A 22500-nucleotide genomic window follows, 5' to 3' on the forward strand; every position below is an offset into this window, starting at 1 on the left:
TGTAATGATGATGGTGATGATGGTGGTGGTGAATGTGGCAGTGGTGGTAATGATAGTGTTGATGGTAGTGATGGTGGTGGTGATGTTGGTGGTTGTAATGATGATGGCGATGATGGTGGTGGTGAATGTGGCAGTGGTGGTAATGATAGTGGTAATGGTAGTGATGGTGGTGGTGATGTTGGTGGTTGTAATGATGATGGTGATGATGGTGGTGGTGAATGTGGCAGTGGTGGTAATGATAGTGGTGATGGTAGTGATGGTGGTGGTGATGTTGGTGGTTGTAATGATGATGGTGATGATGGTGGTGGTGGGTCTGATGGTTGTGATAATGATGATGATGGTAGTGATGGTGGTGATGATGTTGATGATTATTATAGTGGTGTTAATGATGGTGGTGGTTGTAATAATGGTGATGGTGGTTGTAACGATTATGGTGGTGGTGGGTGGGGTGGGTGGTGGTGGGTGTGGTGGTGGTGGTGGTGTGGTGGGTGGGGTGTGGTGGTGGTGGTGGGTGGTGGTGGTGGTGGTGGTGGGTGGGTGGGGTGGTTGGTGGGTGGGTTAGTAGGTGGTGGTGGTGGTGGTGTTGGTGGTTGTAATGATGATGGTGATGATGGTGGTGGTGAATGTGGCAGTGGTGGTAATGATAGTGGTGATGGTAGTGATGGTGGTGGTGATGTTGGTGGTTGTAATGATGATGGTGATGATGGTGGTGGTGGGTCTGATGGTTGTGATAATGATGATGATGGTAGTGATGGTGGTGATGATGTTGATGATTATTATAGTGGTGTTAATGATGGTGGTGGTTGTAATGATGGTGATGGTGGTTGTAATGATTATGGTGGTGGTGGGTGGGGTGGGTGGTGGTGGGTGTGGTGGTGGTGGTGGTGTGGTGGGTGGGGTGTGGTGGTGGTGGTGGTGGTGGTGGGTGGTGGTGGTGGTGGTGGTGGGTGGTGGTGGTGGTAGTGGTGGGATGGTGGTGGTGGTGGGGTGGTGGTGGGGTGGTGGATGGTGGGTGGTGGGGGTGGGTGGGTTAGTAGGTGGTGGTGGTGTGGTGGTGGTGGGTGAGTGAGTGAGCGAGTGGGTGGATGAGTGAGTGGGTGAGTGAGTGAGTGAGCGGGTGGGTGGGTGAGCGGATGGGTGAATGAGCAGGTGGGTGGCTGGGTGGGTGGGTGGACGGGTGAGCGGGTGGGTGGGTGAGCGGGTGGTTGGGGGAGCAGGTGGGTGGGTGGGCGAGTAGGTGGCTTGATGCGTGAGTGAGTAGGCGGGTGAGTGAGTGAGCGAGTGGGTGGGTGAGCGAGTGGGTAGGTGCCATATTGTCTGTCGGTCTGCTACAGCAGAGGTGTAGGGAATTCCAACAAGACCTACATCTCTGCTTTATTGACCTGGTCAAGGCCCTATGATACCATCAGTAGGCCTGGGCTCTGGGTCGTTCTTCGTGCTTTTGGAGTACCTGACCCTCTGCTCACGATCATTAAGGACCTTCATGATGGTGAGCGGGCCCGGGTAAAACTAACGTGGCCGGGAGTTAGAGCCATTCCCTGTTCACCTTGGGGTGCGACATGGATGTCCTCTGGCTCCCACATTATTTAACATCTATTTTGACCACGTAGTTCGTGAATCCTTCAATAGCTGTACCGGGGGAATCTCCATATGGTACAGATATGATGGGAGGCTGATCGACGCCCGGGTACGGTCAAGAGATGGCTCCCTATTGCTCAACCACGTTATGTATGCTGATGATTTGGTAATAGCTGCTACATTCAGAGGAGGAGTTGGAGACGCTGCTGCTGAGACTGGAGCGTGCCACTAAGAGGTGGGGCCTTACCATCAGCCCCACCAAAACTAAGCACCTGCCTGGGTATTTTGTACCATCGGACACTCCACCCCCACAACTCCCAATCGGTGATGGGGCAGTTGTGGAGCGAGTGGAGAGTTTCCCATACCTGGGCAGTGTGCGTATGACCGGCTCCAGTTTAACAGCAGAGGTCTCACTCCGAATCAGTCGAGCGGCAATATCAGTAGACCTGGGCTCTGGGTCGTTCTTCGTGCTTTCGGAGTACCTGACCCTCTGCTCACGATCATCAAAGCACCTTCATGATGGTGAGCGGGCCCGGGTAAAACTAACGTGGCCGGGAGTCAGAGCCATTCCCTGTACACCTTGGGGTGCGACAGGGATTGTCCTCTGGCTCCCACATTATTTAACCCGGCGACACGGGTTCGATTCCCGGGCCTCCCCTAGGTCGACTCAGCCTCGAATGAGTAGCTGGTGCGGCGATGCGTAGTAAACATCGCCACCGGGGAGACAAAGGCGGTCGGGCGTGGTTGCTGGCCACCCACCCCCCTCGTGTACCGTTGCCGGCCTTCATAGGTGCTCGCTAACAGCACTTGCCCCTACAGCCTGCTAGAGGCTACACGGGGGATCTTTGTCTGTGTGTAGGTGCTGCTACTACTGACAGCACTTGCCCCTACAGCCTGCTAGAGGCTACACGGGGGATCTTTGTCTGTGTGTAGGTACTGCTACTACTGACAGCACTTGCCCCTACAGCCTGCTAGAGGCTACCTGGGGGATCTTTGTCTGTGTGTAGGTACTGCTACTCGCTAACAGCACTTGCCCCTACAGCCTGCTAGAGGCTACACGGGGGATCTTTGTCTGTGTGTAGGTGCTGCTACTCGCCAACAGCACTTGCCCCTACAGTCTGTTAAGGCTACACGGGGGATCTTTGCCTGTGTGTAGGTGCTGCTACTCGCTACTCCTGACAGCACTTGCCCCTACAGCCTGCTAGAGGCTACACGGGGGATCTTTGTCTGTGTGTAGGTGCTGCTACTCGCTACTACTGACAGCACTTGCCCCTACAGTCTGCTAGAGGCTACACGGGGGATCTTTGTCTGTGTGTAGGTGCTGCTACTACTGACAGCACTTGCCCCTACAGCCTGCTAGAGGCTACACGGGGGATCTTTGTCTGTGTAGGTGCTGCTACTACTGACAGCACTTGCCCCTACAGCCTGCTAGAGGCTACACGGGGGATCTTTGTCTGTGTGTAGGTGCTGCTACTACTGACAGCACTTGCCCCTACAGCCTGCTAGAGGCTACACGGGGGATCTTTGTCTGTGTGTAGGTGCTGCTACTACTGACAGCACTTGCCCCTACAGCCTGCTAGAGGCTACACGGGGGATCTTTGTCTGTGTGTAGGTACTGCTACTACTGACAGCACTTGCCCCTACAGCCTGCTAGAGGCTACCTGGGGGATCTTTGTCTGTGTGTAGGTACTGCTACTCGCTAACAGCACTTGCCCCTACAGCCTGCTAGAGGCTACACGGGGGATCTTTGTCTGTGTGTAGGTGCTGCTACTCGCCAACAGCACTTGCCCCTACAGTCTGTTAAGGCTACACGGGGGATCTTTGTCTGTGTGTAGGTGCTGCTACTCGCTACTCCTGACAGCACTTGCCCCTACAGCCTGCTAGAGGCTACACGGGGGATCTTTGTCTGTGTGTAGGTGCTGCTACTCGCTACTACTGACAGCACTTGCCCCTACAGTCTGCTAGAGGCTACACGGGGGATCTTTGTCTGTGTGTAGGTGCTGCTACTACTGACAGCACTTGCCCCTACAGCCTGCTAGAGGCTACACGGGGGATCTTTGTCTGTGTAGGTGCTGCTACTACTGACAGCACTTGCCCCTACAGCCTGCTAGAGGCTACACGGGGGATCTTTGTCTGTGTGTAGGTGCTGCTACTACTGACAGCACTTGCCCCTACAGCCTGCTAGAGGCTACACGGGGGATCTTTGTCTGTGTGTAGGTGCTGCTACTACTGACAGCACTTGCCCCTACAGCCTGCTAGAGGCTACACGGGGGATCTTTGTCTGTGTGTAGGTACTGCTACTACTGACAGCACTTGCCCCTACAGCCTGCTAGAGGCTACCTGGGGGATCTTTGTCTGTGTGTAGGTACTGCTACTACTAACAGCACTTGCCCCTACAGCCTGCTAGAGGCTACACGGGGGATCTTTGTGTGTAGGTGCTGCTACTCGCCAACAGCACTTGCCCCTACAGTCTGTTAAGGCTACACGGGGGATCTTTGTCTGTGTGTAGGTGCTACTACTGACAGCACTTGCCCCTACAGCCTGCTAGAAGCTACCTGGGGGATCTTTGTCTGTGTGTAGGTGCTGCTACTCGCTACTACTGACAGCACTTGCCCCTACAGTCTGTTAAGGCTACACGGGGGATCTTTGTCTGTGTGTAGGTGCTGCTACTCGCTAACAGCACTTGCCCCTACAGCCTGGTAGAGGCTACCTGGGGGATCTTTGACTGTGTGTAGGTGCTGCTACTACTGACAGCACTTGCCTTTACAGCCTGCTAGAGGCTACACGGGGGATCTTTGTCTGTGTGTAGGTGCTGCTACTACTGACAGCACTTGCCCCTACAGCCTGCTAGAGGCTACACGGGGGATCTTTGTCTGTGTGTAGGTGCTGCTACTACTGACAGCACTTGCCCCTACAGCCTGCTAGAGGCTACCTGGGGGATCTTTGTCTGTGTGTAGGTGCTGCTACTCGCTAACAGCACTTGCCCCTACAGTCTGTTAGAGGCTACACGGGGGATCTTTGTCTGTGTGTAGGTGCTGCTACTCGCTACTCCTGACAGCACTTGCCCCTACAGCCTGCTAGAGGCTACACGGGGGATCTTTGTCTGTGTGTAGGTGCTGCTACTCGCTACTACTAACAGCACTTGCCCCTACAGCCTGCTACAGGCTACCTGGGGGATCTTTGTCTGTGTGTAGGTGCTGCTACTCGCTAACAGCACTTGCCCCTACAGTCTGTTAAGGCTACACGGGGGATCTTTGTCTGTGTGTAGGTGCTGCTACTCACTACCACTAACAGCACTTGCCCCTACCGTCTGTTAAGGCTACACGGGGGATCTTTGTCTGTGTGTAAGTGCTGCTACTACTGACAGCACTTGCCCCTACAATCTGCTAAGGCTACCTGGGGGACCTTTGTCTGTGTGTAGGAGGAACTCCATGCTGGGCTGTAACGTGATCGCGCTGATTGCTGCCGTCCTCATGGGCTGCTCGGGGGTAGCGAGGTCCTTTGAGATGGTGATTCTTGGACGTCTCATCATCGGTGTCTACTGCGGTGAGGAATCTCTCATCCACCACCACTACCGCCGCTACCGCCGCTACCGCTACCGCCGCTACCGCCACTCTCACACACACAGACACACACACAGATACAGACACAGACACACACACAGACAGACACACAGACACACCTAGACACACAGACACACACAGACACACAGACACACACAGACACAGACACACACAGATACACACAGATACAGACACAGACACACAGACACACGGACACACACAGACACACAGACACACCTAGACACACAGACACACACAGACACACACAGACACAGACACACAGACAAACACAGACACACACAGACACATACATAGACACACCTAGACACACAGACACACACACAGACACACACACACACACAGACACACAGACACATACATAGACACACCTAGACACACACACACACACAGACACACACAGACACACACATAGACGCACAGACACACACACATACAGACACACAGACACACACACACACACACAGACACACACACACAGACACACACATAGACACACACACATAGACCCACAGACACACACACAGACACACACATAGATACCTACACATAGATACACACACGCAGATACACACACAGATACATACACACGCAGGTACACACACACATAGATACATATACACATACACACATACACACAGACATACACACACAGACACACACACAGATACACACACATATACATACACACACATAGATACACACAGATGTATACACAGATACACACACAGATACACACACAGAAACACATACACACACATAGATACACACGCATAAATACATACGCATAGATACACACACACAGAAACGCACAGACACACACACACAGAGACTCACAGAGACCCACAGAGACCAACAGAGACCCATACTCATAGAGACCCAGAGAGACCCAAACTGATAGAGACCCACAGAGACCCATACTCATAGAGACCCACAGAGACCCATACTCATAGAGACCCACAGAGACCCATACTCATAGAGACCCACAGAGACCCATACTCATAGAGACCCACAGAGACCCATACTCATAGAGACCCACAGAGACCCATACTCATGGATTGTGTGAGGAGCTCACAAATCCTCGAAAGATCTGGGCAAGGTCCCATCGGTGAGCTCCTCCGGCGGGCAAGGCTGCGATGGCTGGGTCATGTAGCCCGCATGCCCAGCCACCGCATGCCGAAACAGCTTTTGTTCGGCCGGATTGAGGGGGCTAAGCGGGCGCGGCATGGGCTAGAGAAGAGATGGAGTGATGTGGTACAGGAGGACGTGGAGCTGAGTGGACTTGCCGATGACTGGTACCAGCGGTGTCAAGATCGGCCTCTGTGGAGGAGGCTCGTGAAGGATGCTACTGGGCAGTTGGAGGCAGTCGCCCTCCAACAACAGCGGAGGGCGGAGGAGCGACGCTCACAACAACGAGCGGAGCGCCGGGTGGCTAAAGCACAGCAGGTTGGCACAGTAGGGGGCACAGGTGGTGCATCAGCCAGTCATCTCAGTCAGTCGACCCGTGGCACCTGCTGGGTCTGCCCCGTGACCTCCTGCCAGCGGGCGTTCGACACTTCACGTGGCCTCAAGGTGCACATGGCCTGGCACAAGCGTCGTGGTGACGTCACCGCCACTTAGTGGCGAATGGCGGTTGTTGTTGTGTCTGTGTATGTATCTGTGTGTATGTATCTACGTGTGTGTATCTGTAGCTGTGTATGTATCGGTGTGTATATGTATCTACGTGTATGTTTCTGTGTGTATGTATCTATGTGAGTGTGTGTGTATGTATCTGTGTGTGTGTGTGTCTGTGTGTGTCTGTGTGTGTATGTATCTATGTGTATGTGTCTGTGTGTCTGTGTGTGTGTGTCTGTGTGTGTGTCTGTGCGTGTGTGTGTGTATGTATCTATGTATGTATCTGTGTGTGTATGTATATGTGTGTATGTTTCTATATATCTGTGTGTATGTATCTATGTATGTATATATGTATGTATCTGTGTATATGTATATGTGTGTCTGTGTCTGTGCGTGTCTGTGCGTGTATGTATCTATGTGTGTGTATATATGTATCTCTGTGTGTATGTATCTATGTGTGTGTATGTATATATGTATCTCTGTGTGTATGTATCTATGTGTGTGTATCTGTGTGTGTGTGTATCTGTGTGTGTATGTATCTATATGTGTGTATGTATCTATGTATCTCTGTGTGTATGTATCTCTGTGTGTATCTGTGTGTGTATCTGTGTGTGTATGTATCTATGTGTGTATGTATCTATATGTGTGTATGTATCTATGTGTGTATGTGTGTGTGTGTGCAGGGTTGATCTCTGGCCTGGTGCCCATGTACGTGAGCGAGATCGCTCCCACAAGTCTCCGTGTGTGTGTATGTATCTATGTGTGTGTATGTATCTATGTATCTCTGTGTGTATGTATCTATATGTGTGTATGTATCTATATGTGTGTATGTATGTATGTATCTATGTGTGTGTGTGTGTCTGTGTATCTCTGTGTGTGTATGTATCTCTGTGTGTATGTATCTATGTGTGTGTATGTATCTGTGTATCTCTGTGTGTATGTATCTATGTATGTATCTGTGTGTATGTATCTCTGTGTGTGTATCTGTGTATCTCCGTGTGTGTATCTATATGTGTGTATGTATGTATGTATCTATGTGTGTGTGTCTGTGTATCTCTGTGTGTGTATGTATCTCTGTGTGTATGTATCTATGTGTGTGTATGTATCTGTGTATCTCTGTGTGTATGTATCTATGTATGTATCTGTGTGTATGTATCTCTGTGTGTGTATCTGTGTATCTCTGTGTGTGTATCTGTGTGTGTGTATCTGTGTGTGTATGTATCTGTGTGTATGTATGTATCTCTGTGTGTATGTATCTATGTGTGTGTATGTATATGTGTATCTCTGTGTGTATGTATCTATGTATGTGTGTATCTGTGTGTGTATCTCTGTGTGTGTATCTGTGTGTGTATGTATCTATATGTGTATATGTATCTATCTATATATCTCTGTGTGTATGTATCTATGTATGTATATGTGTGTATGTATCTCTGTGTGTATCTGTGTATCTCTGTGTGTGTATCTGTGTGTATGTATCTATATGTGTGTATGTATCTATGTATATGTATCTCTGTGTGTATGTATCTATATGTGTGTATGTCTCTATGTATCTCTGTGTATATGTATCTATGTGTGTATCTATGTGTGTATGTATCTATGTATGTATCTGTGTGTATGTATCTATGTATGTATCTGTGTGTGTGTATCTCTGTGTGTGTATCTGTGTATCTCCGTGTGTGTATCTGTGTGTGTGTGTCTGTGTGTGTATGTATCTATATGTGTGTATGCATCTATGTATCTATATGTGTGTCTGTATGTATCTATGTGTGTGTATGTATCTATGTGTGTGTATGCAGGGTTGATCTCTGGCCTGGTGCCCATGTACGTGGGCGAGATCGCCCCCACAAGTCTTCGAGGGGCACTGGGAACCCTCCACCAGTTGGGGGTGGTCATTGGGATCCTCATTGCACAGGTCGGGGATCGATACCCCCTCTGTCTCTACCCCCTCTCTCTCTACCCCCTCTCTAGCCCCTCTCTCTACCCTCTCTCTCTCTACCCCCTCTCTCTCTACCCCCCCTGTCTCTCTACCCCCTCTCTCTCTACCCCCTCTCTAGCCCCTCTCTCTACCCTCTCTCTCTCTACCCTCTCTCTCTCTACCCCCTCTCTCTCTACCCCCTCTCTACCCCCCCCTCTCTCTACCCCTCTCTCTCTCTACCCCCTCTCTCTCTACCCCCTCTCTCTACCCCCTCTCTCTCTCTACCCCCTCTCTCTCTACCCCTTCTCTAGCCCCTCTCTCTACCCCCTCTCTCTCTACCCCCTGTGTCTCTACCCCCTGTCTCTACCCCGTGTGTCTCTACCCCCTCTCTCTCTCTACCCCCTCTCTCTACCCCCCTCTCTCTCTACCCCTCTCTCTACCCCCTCTCTCTCTACCCCTTCTCTCTCTACCCCCTCTCTCTCTCTACCCCCTCTCTCTCTACCCCTTCTCTAGCCCCTCTCTCTACCCCCTCTCTCTCTACCCCCTCTCTCTCTACCCCCTCTCTCTACCCCCTGTCTCTACCCCCTCTCTCTCTCTCTACCCCCTCTCTCTCTACCCCTCTCTCTCTACCCCTCTCTCTCTCTACCCCCTCTCTCTCTACCCCCTCTGTCTCTACCCCCTCTCTCTCTCTACCCCCTCTCTCTCTACCCCTTCTCTAGCCCCTCTCTCTACCCCCTCTCTCTCTACCCCCTCTCTCTCTACCCCCTCTCTCTACCCCCTGTCTCTACCCCCTCTCTCTCTCTCTACCCCCTCTCTCTCTACCCCTCTCTCTCTACCCCCTCTCTCTCTACCCCCTCTCTCTCTACCCCCTCTCTCTCTACCCCCTGTCTCTACCCCCTCTCTCTCTCTACCCCCTCTCTCTCTACCCCTCTCTCTCTACCCCCTCTGTCTCTACCCCCTCTCTCTACCCCCTCACTACCCCCTCTCTAGCCCCTCTCTCTCTACCCCCCCTCTCTCTACCCCCTCTCTACCCCCTCTCTACCCCCTCTCTCTCTACCCCCCTCTGTCTCTACCCCCTCTCTCTCTACCCCCTCTCTCTCTACCCCCTCTGTCTCTACCCCCTCTGTCTCTACCCCCTCTCTCTCTACCCCCTCTCTCTCTATCCCCTCTCTCTCTAGCCCCTCTCTACCCCCTCTGTCTCTACCCCCTCTCTCTCTACCCCCTCTCTCTCTACCCCCTCTCTACCCCCTGTCTCTCTACCCCGTCTCTAGCCCCTCTCTACCCCCTCTGTCTCTACCCCCTCTCTCTCTACCCCCTGTCTCTCTACCCCCTCTCTCTACCCCCTCTCTACCCCCTGTCTCTCTACCCCGTCTCTAGCCCCTCTCTACCCCCTCTCTCTCTACCCCCTCTCTCTACCCCCATCTCTCTCTACCCCTCTCTCTCTCTACTCTCTCTCTCTACCCACTCTCCCTCTCTCTCTACCCCCTCTCTCTCTACCCCCCACTAACTCACCACCACCACCACCCCCCACTAACTCACCACCACCACTACCCCCCCACTAACTCACTACCCCCCACTACCCCCCACTACTACTGCTGCAGGTGTTGGGTCTGGACGTGCTGCTGGGCACGGCAGGAGGCTGGCCCTACCTGCTGACCCTCACCACTACCCCCCACTACCCCCCACTACCCCCCACTACCCCCCACTACTACAGGTGCTGGGCCTGGACGTGCTGCTGGGCACAGCAGGAGGCTGGCCCTACCTGCTGACCCTCACCACTACCCCCCACTACCCCCCCACTACCCCCCACTACCCCCCACTACTGCTGTAGGTGCTGGGTCTGGACGTGCTGCTGGGCACAGCAGGAGGCTGGCCCTACCTGCTGACCCTCACCACTACCCCCCACTACCCCCCACTACCCCCCACTACTACAGGTGCTGGGCCTGGACGTGCTGCTGGGCACGGCAGGAGGCTGGCCCTACCTGCTGGCCCTCACCACTACCCCCCACTACCCCCCACTACCCCCCACTACCCCCCACTACCCCCCACTACTACAGGTGCTGGGTCTGGACGTGCTGCTGGGCACGGCAGGAGGCTGGCCCTACCTGCTGACCCTCACCACCACCACTACCCCCCACTACCCCCCACTACCCCCCACTACCCCCCACTACTACAGGTGCTGGGTCTGGACGTGCTGCTGGGCACAGCAGGAGGCTGGCCCTACCTGCTGACCCTCACCACCACCACTACCCCCCACTACCCCCCACTACCCCCCACTACCCCCCACTACTACAGGTGCTGGGTCTGGACGTGCTGCTGGGCACAGCAGGAGGCTGGCCCTACCTGCTGACCCTCACCACTACCCCCCACTACCCCCCCACTACCCCCCACTACCCCCCACTACTACAGGTGCTGGGTCTGGACGTGCTGCTAGGCACAGCAGGAGGCTGGCCCTACCTGCTGGCTCTCACCACTACCCCCCACTACCCCCCCACTACCCCCCACTACTGCTGCAGGTGCTGGGTCTGGACGTGCTGCTGGGCACAGCAGGAGGCTGGCCCTACCTGCTGGCTCTCACCACTACCCCCCACTACCCCCCACTACCCCCCACTACCCCCCACTACCCCCCACTACTGTAGGTGCTGGGCCTGGACGTGCTGCTGGGCACAGCAGGAGGCTGGCCCTACCTGCTGACCCTCACCACTACCCCCCACTACCCCCCACTACCCCCCACTACTGCTGTAGGTGCTGGGTCTGGACGTGGTGCTGGGCACAGCAGGAGGCTGGCCCTACCTGCTGGCTCTCACCACTACCCCCCACTACCCCCCACTACCCCCCACTACCCCCCACTACTACAGGTGCTGGGTCTGGACGTGCTGCTGGGCACGGCAGGAGGCTGGCCCTACCTGCTGGCTCTCACCACTACCCCCCACTACCCCCCACTACCCCCCACTACTGTAGGTGCTGGGTCTGGACGTGCTGCTGGGCACGGCAGGAGGCTGGCCCTACCTGCTGGCTCTCACCACTACCCCCCACTACCCCCCCACTACCCCCCACTACTACAGGTGCTGGGTCTGGACGTGCTGTTGGGCACAGCAGGAGGCTGGCCCTACCTGCTGGCTCTCACCACTACCCCCCACTACCCCCCCACTACCCCCCACTACTGTAGGTGCTGGGTCTGGACGTGCTGCTGGGCACGGCAGGAGGCTGGCCCTACCTGCTGGCTCTCACCACTACCCCCCACTACCCCCCACTACCCCCCACTACCCCCCACTACTACAGGTGCTGGGCCTGGACGTGCTGCTGGGCACAGCAAGAGGCTGGCCCTACCTGCTGGCTCTCACTGGCCTGCCGGCCCTCATGCAGGCCGCTTTGCTGACGGCCTGTGCCCAGAGCCCGCGGTTTCTGCTCATCAATCGCAACCAGGAGGCACTTGCCCGTAACGGTGTGGACACACAGTACACACACATATACACAGTACACACATACATATAGTACACACATAGTGTACACACATAGTGTACACACAGTACACACATATACACACATATACACACACATAGTACACACATATACACACATATACACATACATAGTACACACATAGTACACACATATACACAGTACACACACATAGTGTACACACATAGTGTACACACACATAGTACACACATATACACACATATACACATACATAGTACACACATAGTACACACATATACACAGTACACACACATAGTGTACACACATAGTGTACACACACATAGTACACACACACATATACACATAGTACACACATAGTGTACACACAGTACACACAGTGTACACACACACACATAGTGTACACACAGTGTACACACAGCGTACACACACACACATAGTGTGCACACAGTACACACATATACACACATATACACAGTACACATAGTGTACACACATAGTACACACATAGTGTACACACACATAGTACACACACACATATACACACACACATAGTGTACACACACATAGTACACACACACATATACACACATAGTGTACACACATAGTACACACATAGTGTACACACACATAGTACACACACACATATACACACATAGTGTACACACATAGTACACACATAGTGTACACACACATAGTACACACACACATATACACACACACATAGTGTACACACACATAGTACACACATAGTGTACACACACATAGTACACACACACATATACACACACATAGTGTACACACATAGTACACACACACATATACACACACACATAGTGTACACACACATAGTACACACATATATACACACATATACATATATACACACATATACACACATATAGTACACACATATATACACACACACATAGTGTACACACAGTACACACATACATATACACAGTACACATAGTGTACACACATAGTACACACATATACACACACATAGTACACACATATACACAAACACACACACACATAGTACACACATATAGTACACACACGTAGTGTACACACAGTGTACACACACACACATAGTGTACACACAGTGTACACACAGTGTACACACAGTACACACATATATATACACACACACACACATATACACACAGTGTACACACATAGTGTACACACACACAGTACACACACACATATACACACATAGTGTGTGTGTACACACAGTACACACATATACACACATATACACACACATAGTACACACATATACACACATATACACATACATAGTACACACATAGTACACACATATACACAGTACACACACATAGTGTACACACATAGTGTACACACACATAGTACACACATATACACACATATACACATACATAGTACACACATAGTACACACATATACACAGTACACACACATAGTGTACACACATAGTGTACACACACATAGTACACACACACATATACACATAGTACACACATAGTGTACACACAGTACACACAGTGTACACACACACACATAGTGTACACACAGTGTACACACAGCGTACACACACACACATAGTGTGCACACAGTACACACATATACACACATATACACAGTACACATAGTGTACACACATAGTACACACATAGTGTACACACACATAGTACACACACACATATACACACACACATAGTGTACACACACATAGTACACACACACATATACACACATAGTGTACACACATAGTACACACATAGTGTACACACACATAGTACACACACACATATACACACATAGTGTACACACATAGTACACACATAGTGTACACACACATAGTACACACACACATATACACACACACATAGTGTACACACACATAGTACACACATAGTGTACACACACATAGTACACACACACATATACACACACATAGTGTACACACATAGTACACACACACATATACACACACACATAGTGTACACACACATAGTACACACATATATACACACATATACATATATACACACATATACACACATATAGTACACACATATATACACACACACATAGTGTACACACAGTACACACATACATATACACAGTACACATAGTGTACACACATAGTACACACATATACACACACATAGTACACACATATACACAAACACACACACACATAGTACACACATATAGTACACACACGTAGTGTACACACAGTGTACACACACACACATAGTGTACACACAGTGTACACACAGTGTACACACAGTACACACATATATATACACACACACACACATATACACACAGTGTACACACATAGTGTACACACACACAGTACACACACACATATACACACATAGTGTGTGTGTACACACAGTACACACATATACACATAGTACACACATAGTGTACACACACATACACACATATGCACACATAGTACACACATATATACACACACAGTACACACACACATATACACACATAGTGTGTGTGTACACACAGTACACACATATACACATAGTACACACATAGTGTACACACACATACACACATATGCACACATAGTACACACATATATACACACATAGTACACACACCCATATACACACATAGTGTGTGTGTACACACAGTACACACATATATACACACACATAGTACACACATAGTACACACATATACACATAGTACACACATAGTGTACACACACATACACATATATACACATAGTACACACATAGTGTACACACATAGTACACACACACATATACACACAGTACACACATATACACACATAGTACACACATAGTGTACACACAGTACACACATAGTGTACACACACATACACATATATACACATAGTACACACATAGTGTACACACACGTAGTGTACACACAGTGTACACACACACACATAGTACACACATATACACGCACATATACACATAGTACACACAGTACACACATATACACACAGTACACACATATACACACAGTACACACATAGTGTACACACACATAGTACACACACACATATACACAGTACACACATATACACACACATAGTACACACATATATACACACATAGTACACACATAGTGTACACACACACACATACATATACACACATAGTACACACATAGTGTACACACATAGTACACACACACATACACACACATAGTGTGTGTGTACACAGTGTACACACACACATAGTACACACACACAGTGTACACACACATAGTACACACATAGTGTACACACACATACACACACATAGTACACACACACACATATACACACACACATATACACACAGTGTATATGTGTGTGTACACACAGTGTACACACACACACACACATAGTGTACACACACATATACACACACACATATATACACACATAGTACACACATAGTGTACACACACAGTGTACACACATAGTGTACACACACACACAGTGTACACACACTACACACAGTGTACACACACAGTGTACACACATAGTGTACACACAGTGTACACACACATAGTACACACATAGTGTACACACACACACAGTGTACACACACTACAAACAGTGTACACACACAGTGTACACACATAGTGTACACACAGTGTACACACACATAGTACACACACAGTGTACACACACACACAGTGTACACACAGTGTACACACACATAGTACACACACACACATAGTACACACACATAGTGTACACACACACACAGTGTACACACACACATAATGTACACACACACAGTGTACCCACACACACACACACATAGTGTACACACAGTGTACACACACAGAGTATGTACACACACACAGTGTACACACACACAGTGTACACACACACGGTACACACACAGTACACACACACAGTGTACACACACAGTGTACACACACACATAGTACACACACTGTGTGTACACACACACACACAGTGTACACACACGCAGTGTACACACACACACAGTGTACACACACACACAGTGTACACACACACACACACAGTGTACACACACAGTGTACACACACACACACAGTATACACACACAGTGTACACACACAGTATACACACACACACAGTGTACACACACATACAGTGTACACACACACAGACACAGTGTACACACACACAGACACAGTGTACACACACAGTGTACACACAAACACAGTGTACACACAGTGTACACACACACACACTGTGTGTACACACACACACACATTGTACACACACACAGTGTACGCACACACAGTGTACACACACACACAGTGTACACACACACACGGTACACACACAGTGTACACACACACACAGTGTACACAGTGTGTACACACACACACAGTGTACACACACAGTGTACACACACACACAGTGTGTACACACACACACAGTGTACACACACACACAGTGTACACACACACACAGTGTACACACAGTGTACACACACACACACAGTGTACACACACATACAGTGTACACACACACAGACACAGTGTACACACACACAGACACAGTATACACACACACAGTGTACACACACAGTGTACACACAGTGTACGCACACACAGTGTACACACACACACACAGTGTACACACACACACGGTACACACACACTGTACATACACACACAGTGTACACAGTGTGTACACACACACACAGTGTACACACACACAGTGTACACACACACACAGTGTGTACACACACACACAGTGTACACACACACACAGTGTACACACACACAGTGTACACACACACACAGTGTACACACAGTGTACACACACACACACAGTGTACACACACATACAGTGTACACACACACAGACACAGTGTACACACACACAGACACAGTATACACACACAGTGTACACACACAGTGTACACACAGTGTACACACACACAGTGTACACACACACACAGTGTGTACACACACACACAGTGTACACACACAGTGTACACACACACAAACACAGTGTACACACACACAGTGTACACACACACAGTGTACACACACACAGACACAGTGTACACACACACAGACACAGTATACACACACACAGTGTACACACACAGTGTACACACAGTGTACGCACACACAGTGTACACACACACACACAGTGTACACACACACACGGTACACACACACTGTACATACACACACAGTGTACACAGTGTGTACACACACACACAGTGTACACACACACAGTGTACACACACACACAGTGTGTACACACACACACAGTGTACACACACACACAGTGTACACACACACAGTGTACACACACACACAGTGTACACACAGTGTACACACACACACACAGTGTACACACACATACAGTGTACACACACACAGACACAGTGTACACACACACAGACACAGTATACACACACAGTGTACACACACAGTGTACACACAGTGTACACACACACAGTGTACACACACACACAGTGTGTACACACACACACAGTGTACACACACAGTGTACACACACACAAACACAGTGTACACACACACAGTGTACACACACACAGTGTACACACACACAAACACAGTGTACACACACACAGTGTACACACACAGTGTGTACACACACACACTGTGTACACACAGTGTACACACACACACACAGTGTACACACACACACGGTACACACACACTGTACATACACACACAGTGTACACAGTGTGTACACACACACACAGTGTACACACACACAGTGTACACACACACACAGTGTGTACACACACACACAGTGTACACACACACACAGTGTACACACACACAGTGTACACACACACACAGTGTACACACAGTGTACACACACACACACAGTGTACACACACATACAGTGTACACACACACAGACACAGTGTACACACACACAGACACAGTATACACACACAGTGTACACACACAGTGTACACACAGTGTACACACACACAGTGTACACACACACACAGTGTGTACACACACACACAGTGTACACACACAGTGTACACACACACAAACACAGTGTACACACACACAGTGTACACACACACAGTGTACACACACACAAACACAGTGTACACACACACAGTGTACACACAGTGTGTACACACACACACTGTGTGTACACACACACACACATTGTACACACACACACAGTGTACACACACACAGTGTACACACACACACAGTGTGTACACACACACACAGTGTGTACACACACAGTGTACACACACACACAGTGTACACACACACACAGTGTGTACACACACACACAGTACACACACAGTGTATACACACACACAGAGTGTACACACACACAGTGTACACACACACAGTGTACACACACACAGTGTACACACAGTGTACACACACACACACACAGTGTACACACACACACACAGAGTGTACACACACACACACAGTGTACACACACACAGACACAGTATACACACACAGTGTACACACACAGTGTACACACAGTGTACACACACACAGTGTACACACACACACAGTGTGTACACACACACACAGTGTACACACACAGTGTACACACACACAAACACAGTGTACACACACACAGTGTACACACACACAGTGTACACACACACAAACACAGTGTACACACACACAGTGTACACACACAGTGTGTACACACACACACTGTGTGTACACACACACACACATTGTACACACACACACAGTGTACACACACACAGTGTACACACACACACAGTGTGTACACACACACACAGTGTGTACACACACAGTGTACACACACACACAGTGTACACACACACACAGTGTGTACACACACACACAGTACACACACAGTGTATACACACACACAGAGTGTACACACACACAGTGTACACACGCACAGTGTACACACACACAGTGTACACACAGTGTACACACACACACACACAGTGTACACACACACACACAGAGTGTACACACACACACACAGTGTACACACACACACACCGTACACACACACACAGTGTACACACACACACACACAGTGTACACACACACAGTACACACACAGAGTGTGCACACACACAGAGTGTACACACACACAGTACACACAGTGTACACACACACAGTACACACACACACAGTACACACACAGTGTACACACACACACAGAGTGTACACACACAGTACACACACACACACACACAGTGTGTACACACACACACACAGTGTACACACACACACAGTGTACACACACACAGTACACACAGAACACACACACAGTGTACACACACACAGTACACACAGAACACACACACAGTGTGTACACACACACACACACAGAGTGTACACACACACACAGTACACACACACACAGTGTACACACACACACAGTGTACACACACAGAGTGTACACACACAGTGTGCACACACACGCACAGTGTGTACACACACACACAGTACACACACACAGTGTACACACACACAGTACACACACACAGTGTGTACACACACACACACAGTGTACACACACACACACACAGTGTACACACACACAGTGTACACACACACACACGGTACACACACACAGTGTACACACACACACACAGTGTGTACACACACACACACAGTGTACACACACACACAGTGTACACACACAGAGTGTACACACACAGTGTGCACACACACACACAGTGTACACACACACACACAGTGTGTACACACACACACACACAGTGTACACACACAGTGTACACACACACACACAGTGTACACACACAGTGTACACACACACACAGTGTACACACACACACAGAGTGTACACCAGGCGAGGCAGTCACCATCACCATCCCCACCCACCCACACCCACACCCACCCACACCCACACACCCACCCACACCCCCCCCCACAGAGCTACAGAAGCTTCGTGGCACTGACGAGGTGCAGGACGAGGTGGGCGACATGAAGGATGAGTTCCGACAGATGATGTCGGAGCGGCGCGTGTCCGTGCGACATCTGTTCGCCTCCAGAGCCTTCCGGCAGCCCCTGCTCATCGCTGTAGTGCTACATCTCTCACAGCAATTCTCCGGCATCAACGCGGTAACGCTGGTTGGGGGGGGTGGTGGTGGGTGGTGGTGGGTGGGTGGTGTGGGTGGTGTGGGTGGTGTGGGTGGGTGGGTGGTGTGGGTGGGTGGGGTTCACGGTGGCCGTGTGGGTGGGTGGGTGGGGTTCACGGTGGCAGTGTGGGTGGGTGGGTGGGTGTGGGTGGGTGGGGTTCACGTTGGCCGTGTGGGTGGGTGGGTGTGGGTGGGTGGGTGGGGTTCACAGTGGCCGTGTGGGTGGGTGGGTGGGGTTCACGGTGGCAGTGTGGGTGGGTGGGTGGGGTTCACGGTGGCCGTGTGGGTGGGTGGGGTTCACGGTGACCGTGTGGGTGGGTGGGTGGGGTTCACAGTGGCCGTGTGGGTGGGTGGGGTTCACGGTGACCGTGTGGGTGGGTGGGTGGGGTTCACGTTGACCGTGTGGGTGGGTGAGGTTCACGGTGGCTGTGTGGGTGGGTGGGTGGGGTTCACGGTGGCCGTGTGGGTGGGTGAGTGTGGGTGGGTGGGGTTCACGATGGCCGTGTGGGTGGGTGGGTGTGGGTGGGTGGGGTTCACGATGGCCGTGTGGGTGGGTGGGTGTGGGTGGGTGGGGTTCACGGTGGTGGTGTGGGTGGGTGGGTGTGGGTGGGTGGGGTTCACGGTGGTGGTGTGGGTGGGTGGGTGGGGTTCACGGTGGCTGTGTGGGTGGGTGGGTGGGGTCCACGGTGGCCGTGTGGGTGGGAGTGTGGGTGGGTGGGGTTCACGTTGGCCGTGTGGGTGGTGTGTATGTGTATATACGTGTGTATGTGTGTATGTATGTGTGTGTATATGTATGTGTATATGTGTGTATATGTGTGTGTGTATGTGTGTGCATATGTGTGTGTATATGTATGTGTGTGTGTATGTGTGTGTATATGTGTATGTGTGTATGTGTGTGTATATGTATGTGTGTGTATGTGTGTGTATATGTGTGTGTATATGTATCTGTGTGTGTATGTGTGTGTATGTATGTGTATATGTGTGTGTATATGTATATGTGTGTGTGACTGTGTGTGTGTGTATGTATGTGTGTGTATGTATGTGTATGTATGTGTGTGTATGTGTCTGTGTGTATATGTGTGTATGTATGTGTGTATATGTGTATATGTATGTGTGTATATGTGTATATGTATGTGTGTGTATGTATGTGTATATGTGTGTATGTGTCTGTGTGTATATGTGTGTATGTTTGTGTATATGTGTATATATATGTATGTGTGTGTGTATGTATGTGTGTATATGTATATATATGTATATATGTGTATGTGTGTATATGTATATATGTGTATGTGTGTGTGTATGTATGTGTATTATGTGTGTATGTATGTGTATTATGTGTGTGTATGTATGTGTGTGTATGTATGTGTATATATGTATATGTATGTGTGTGTGTGTGCATGTATGTGTGTATATATATATATGTGTATGTGTGTATGTATGTGTGTATGTGTGTGTGTATGTATATGTGTGTGTGACTGTGTGTGTGTATGTATGTATGTGTGTATGTATGTGTGTGTGTATGTGTGTGTGTATGTATGTGTGTGTATGTGTATATATGTATATATGTGTGTGTGTGTATGTGTGTATGTATGTGTGTGTGTGTGTGCATGTATGTGTGTATATATATGTGTATGTGTGTATGTATGTATGTGTGTATGTGTATATGTGTGTGTGTGTGCAGGTGTTCTACTACTCCACCAAGATGTTCACAGCTGCTGGTGTCCAGCACCCCGGCTACGCCACCATCGGGGCCGGGGTGGTGAATGTCGCCTTCACCGTGGTCTCGGTACGTCAACAACAACAACAACACCTACACCTACACCACAACAACCAACAACAACAACACCTACAACAACAACTACACCATAACCAACAACACCAACAACAACACCAACAACACAACCACCACCACCAACACCACCACCAACAACAACACCACCACCAACAACACCACAACCACCACAACCACCACCACCAACACCACCACAACCACCACCACGAACACCACAACCAACAACACCAACACAACAACCACCACCACCAACACCAACACCACAACCACCAACACCAACACAACAACCACCACCACTAACACCACCACTACCACCAACACCACAACCACCACCACCAACATCACAAACCACCAACACGACAACAACACCAACACAACCAACAACACCAACACCACAACCACCAACACAATCACCACCACAACCACCACCACAAGCAACACCACAACCACCACCACAACCACCAACAC

General features: G+C 49.9%; 1 protein-coding gene across 1 annotated transcript in view; it reads left to right on the forward strand.

Annotated features, from left to right (window-relative positions):
• The window catches only part of LOC116958301 (solute carrier family 2, facilitated glucose transporter member 1-like), an 84162-nt gene that overhangs the window by 50362 nt on the left and 11300 nt on the right, over positions 1 to 22500 (forward strand). The window contains exons 5-9 of the mRNA XM_076056406.1: positions 5000 to 5124; positions 8570 to 8685; positions 11971 to 12133; positions 20036 to 20223; positions 21922 to 22026. Coding sequence (XP_075912521.1) covers positions 5000 to 5124; positions 8570 to 8685; positions 11971 to 12133; positions 20036 to 20223; positions 21922 to 22026 — 697 coding nt within the window. The remainder of the gene's footprint in view (positions 1 to 4999; positions 5125 to 8569; positions 8686 to 11970; positions 12134 to 20035; positions 20224 to 21921; positions 22027 to 22500) is intronic.

Source organism: Petromyzon marinus, chromosome 75, assembly GCF_048934315.1.
Source record: "Petromyzon marinus isolate PM22_M1 ecotype Great Lakes invasive population chromosome 75, UKy_Petmar_22M1.pri1.0, whole genome shotgun sequence".
NCBI classification, from domain to species: Eukaryota; Metazoa; Chordata; class Hyperoartia; order Petromyzontiformes; family Petromyzontidae; genus Petromyzon; species Petromyzon marinus.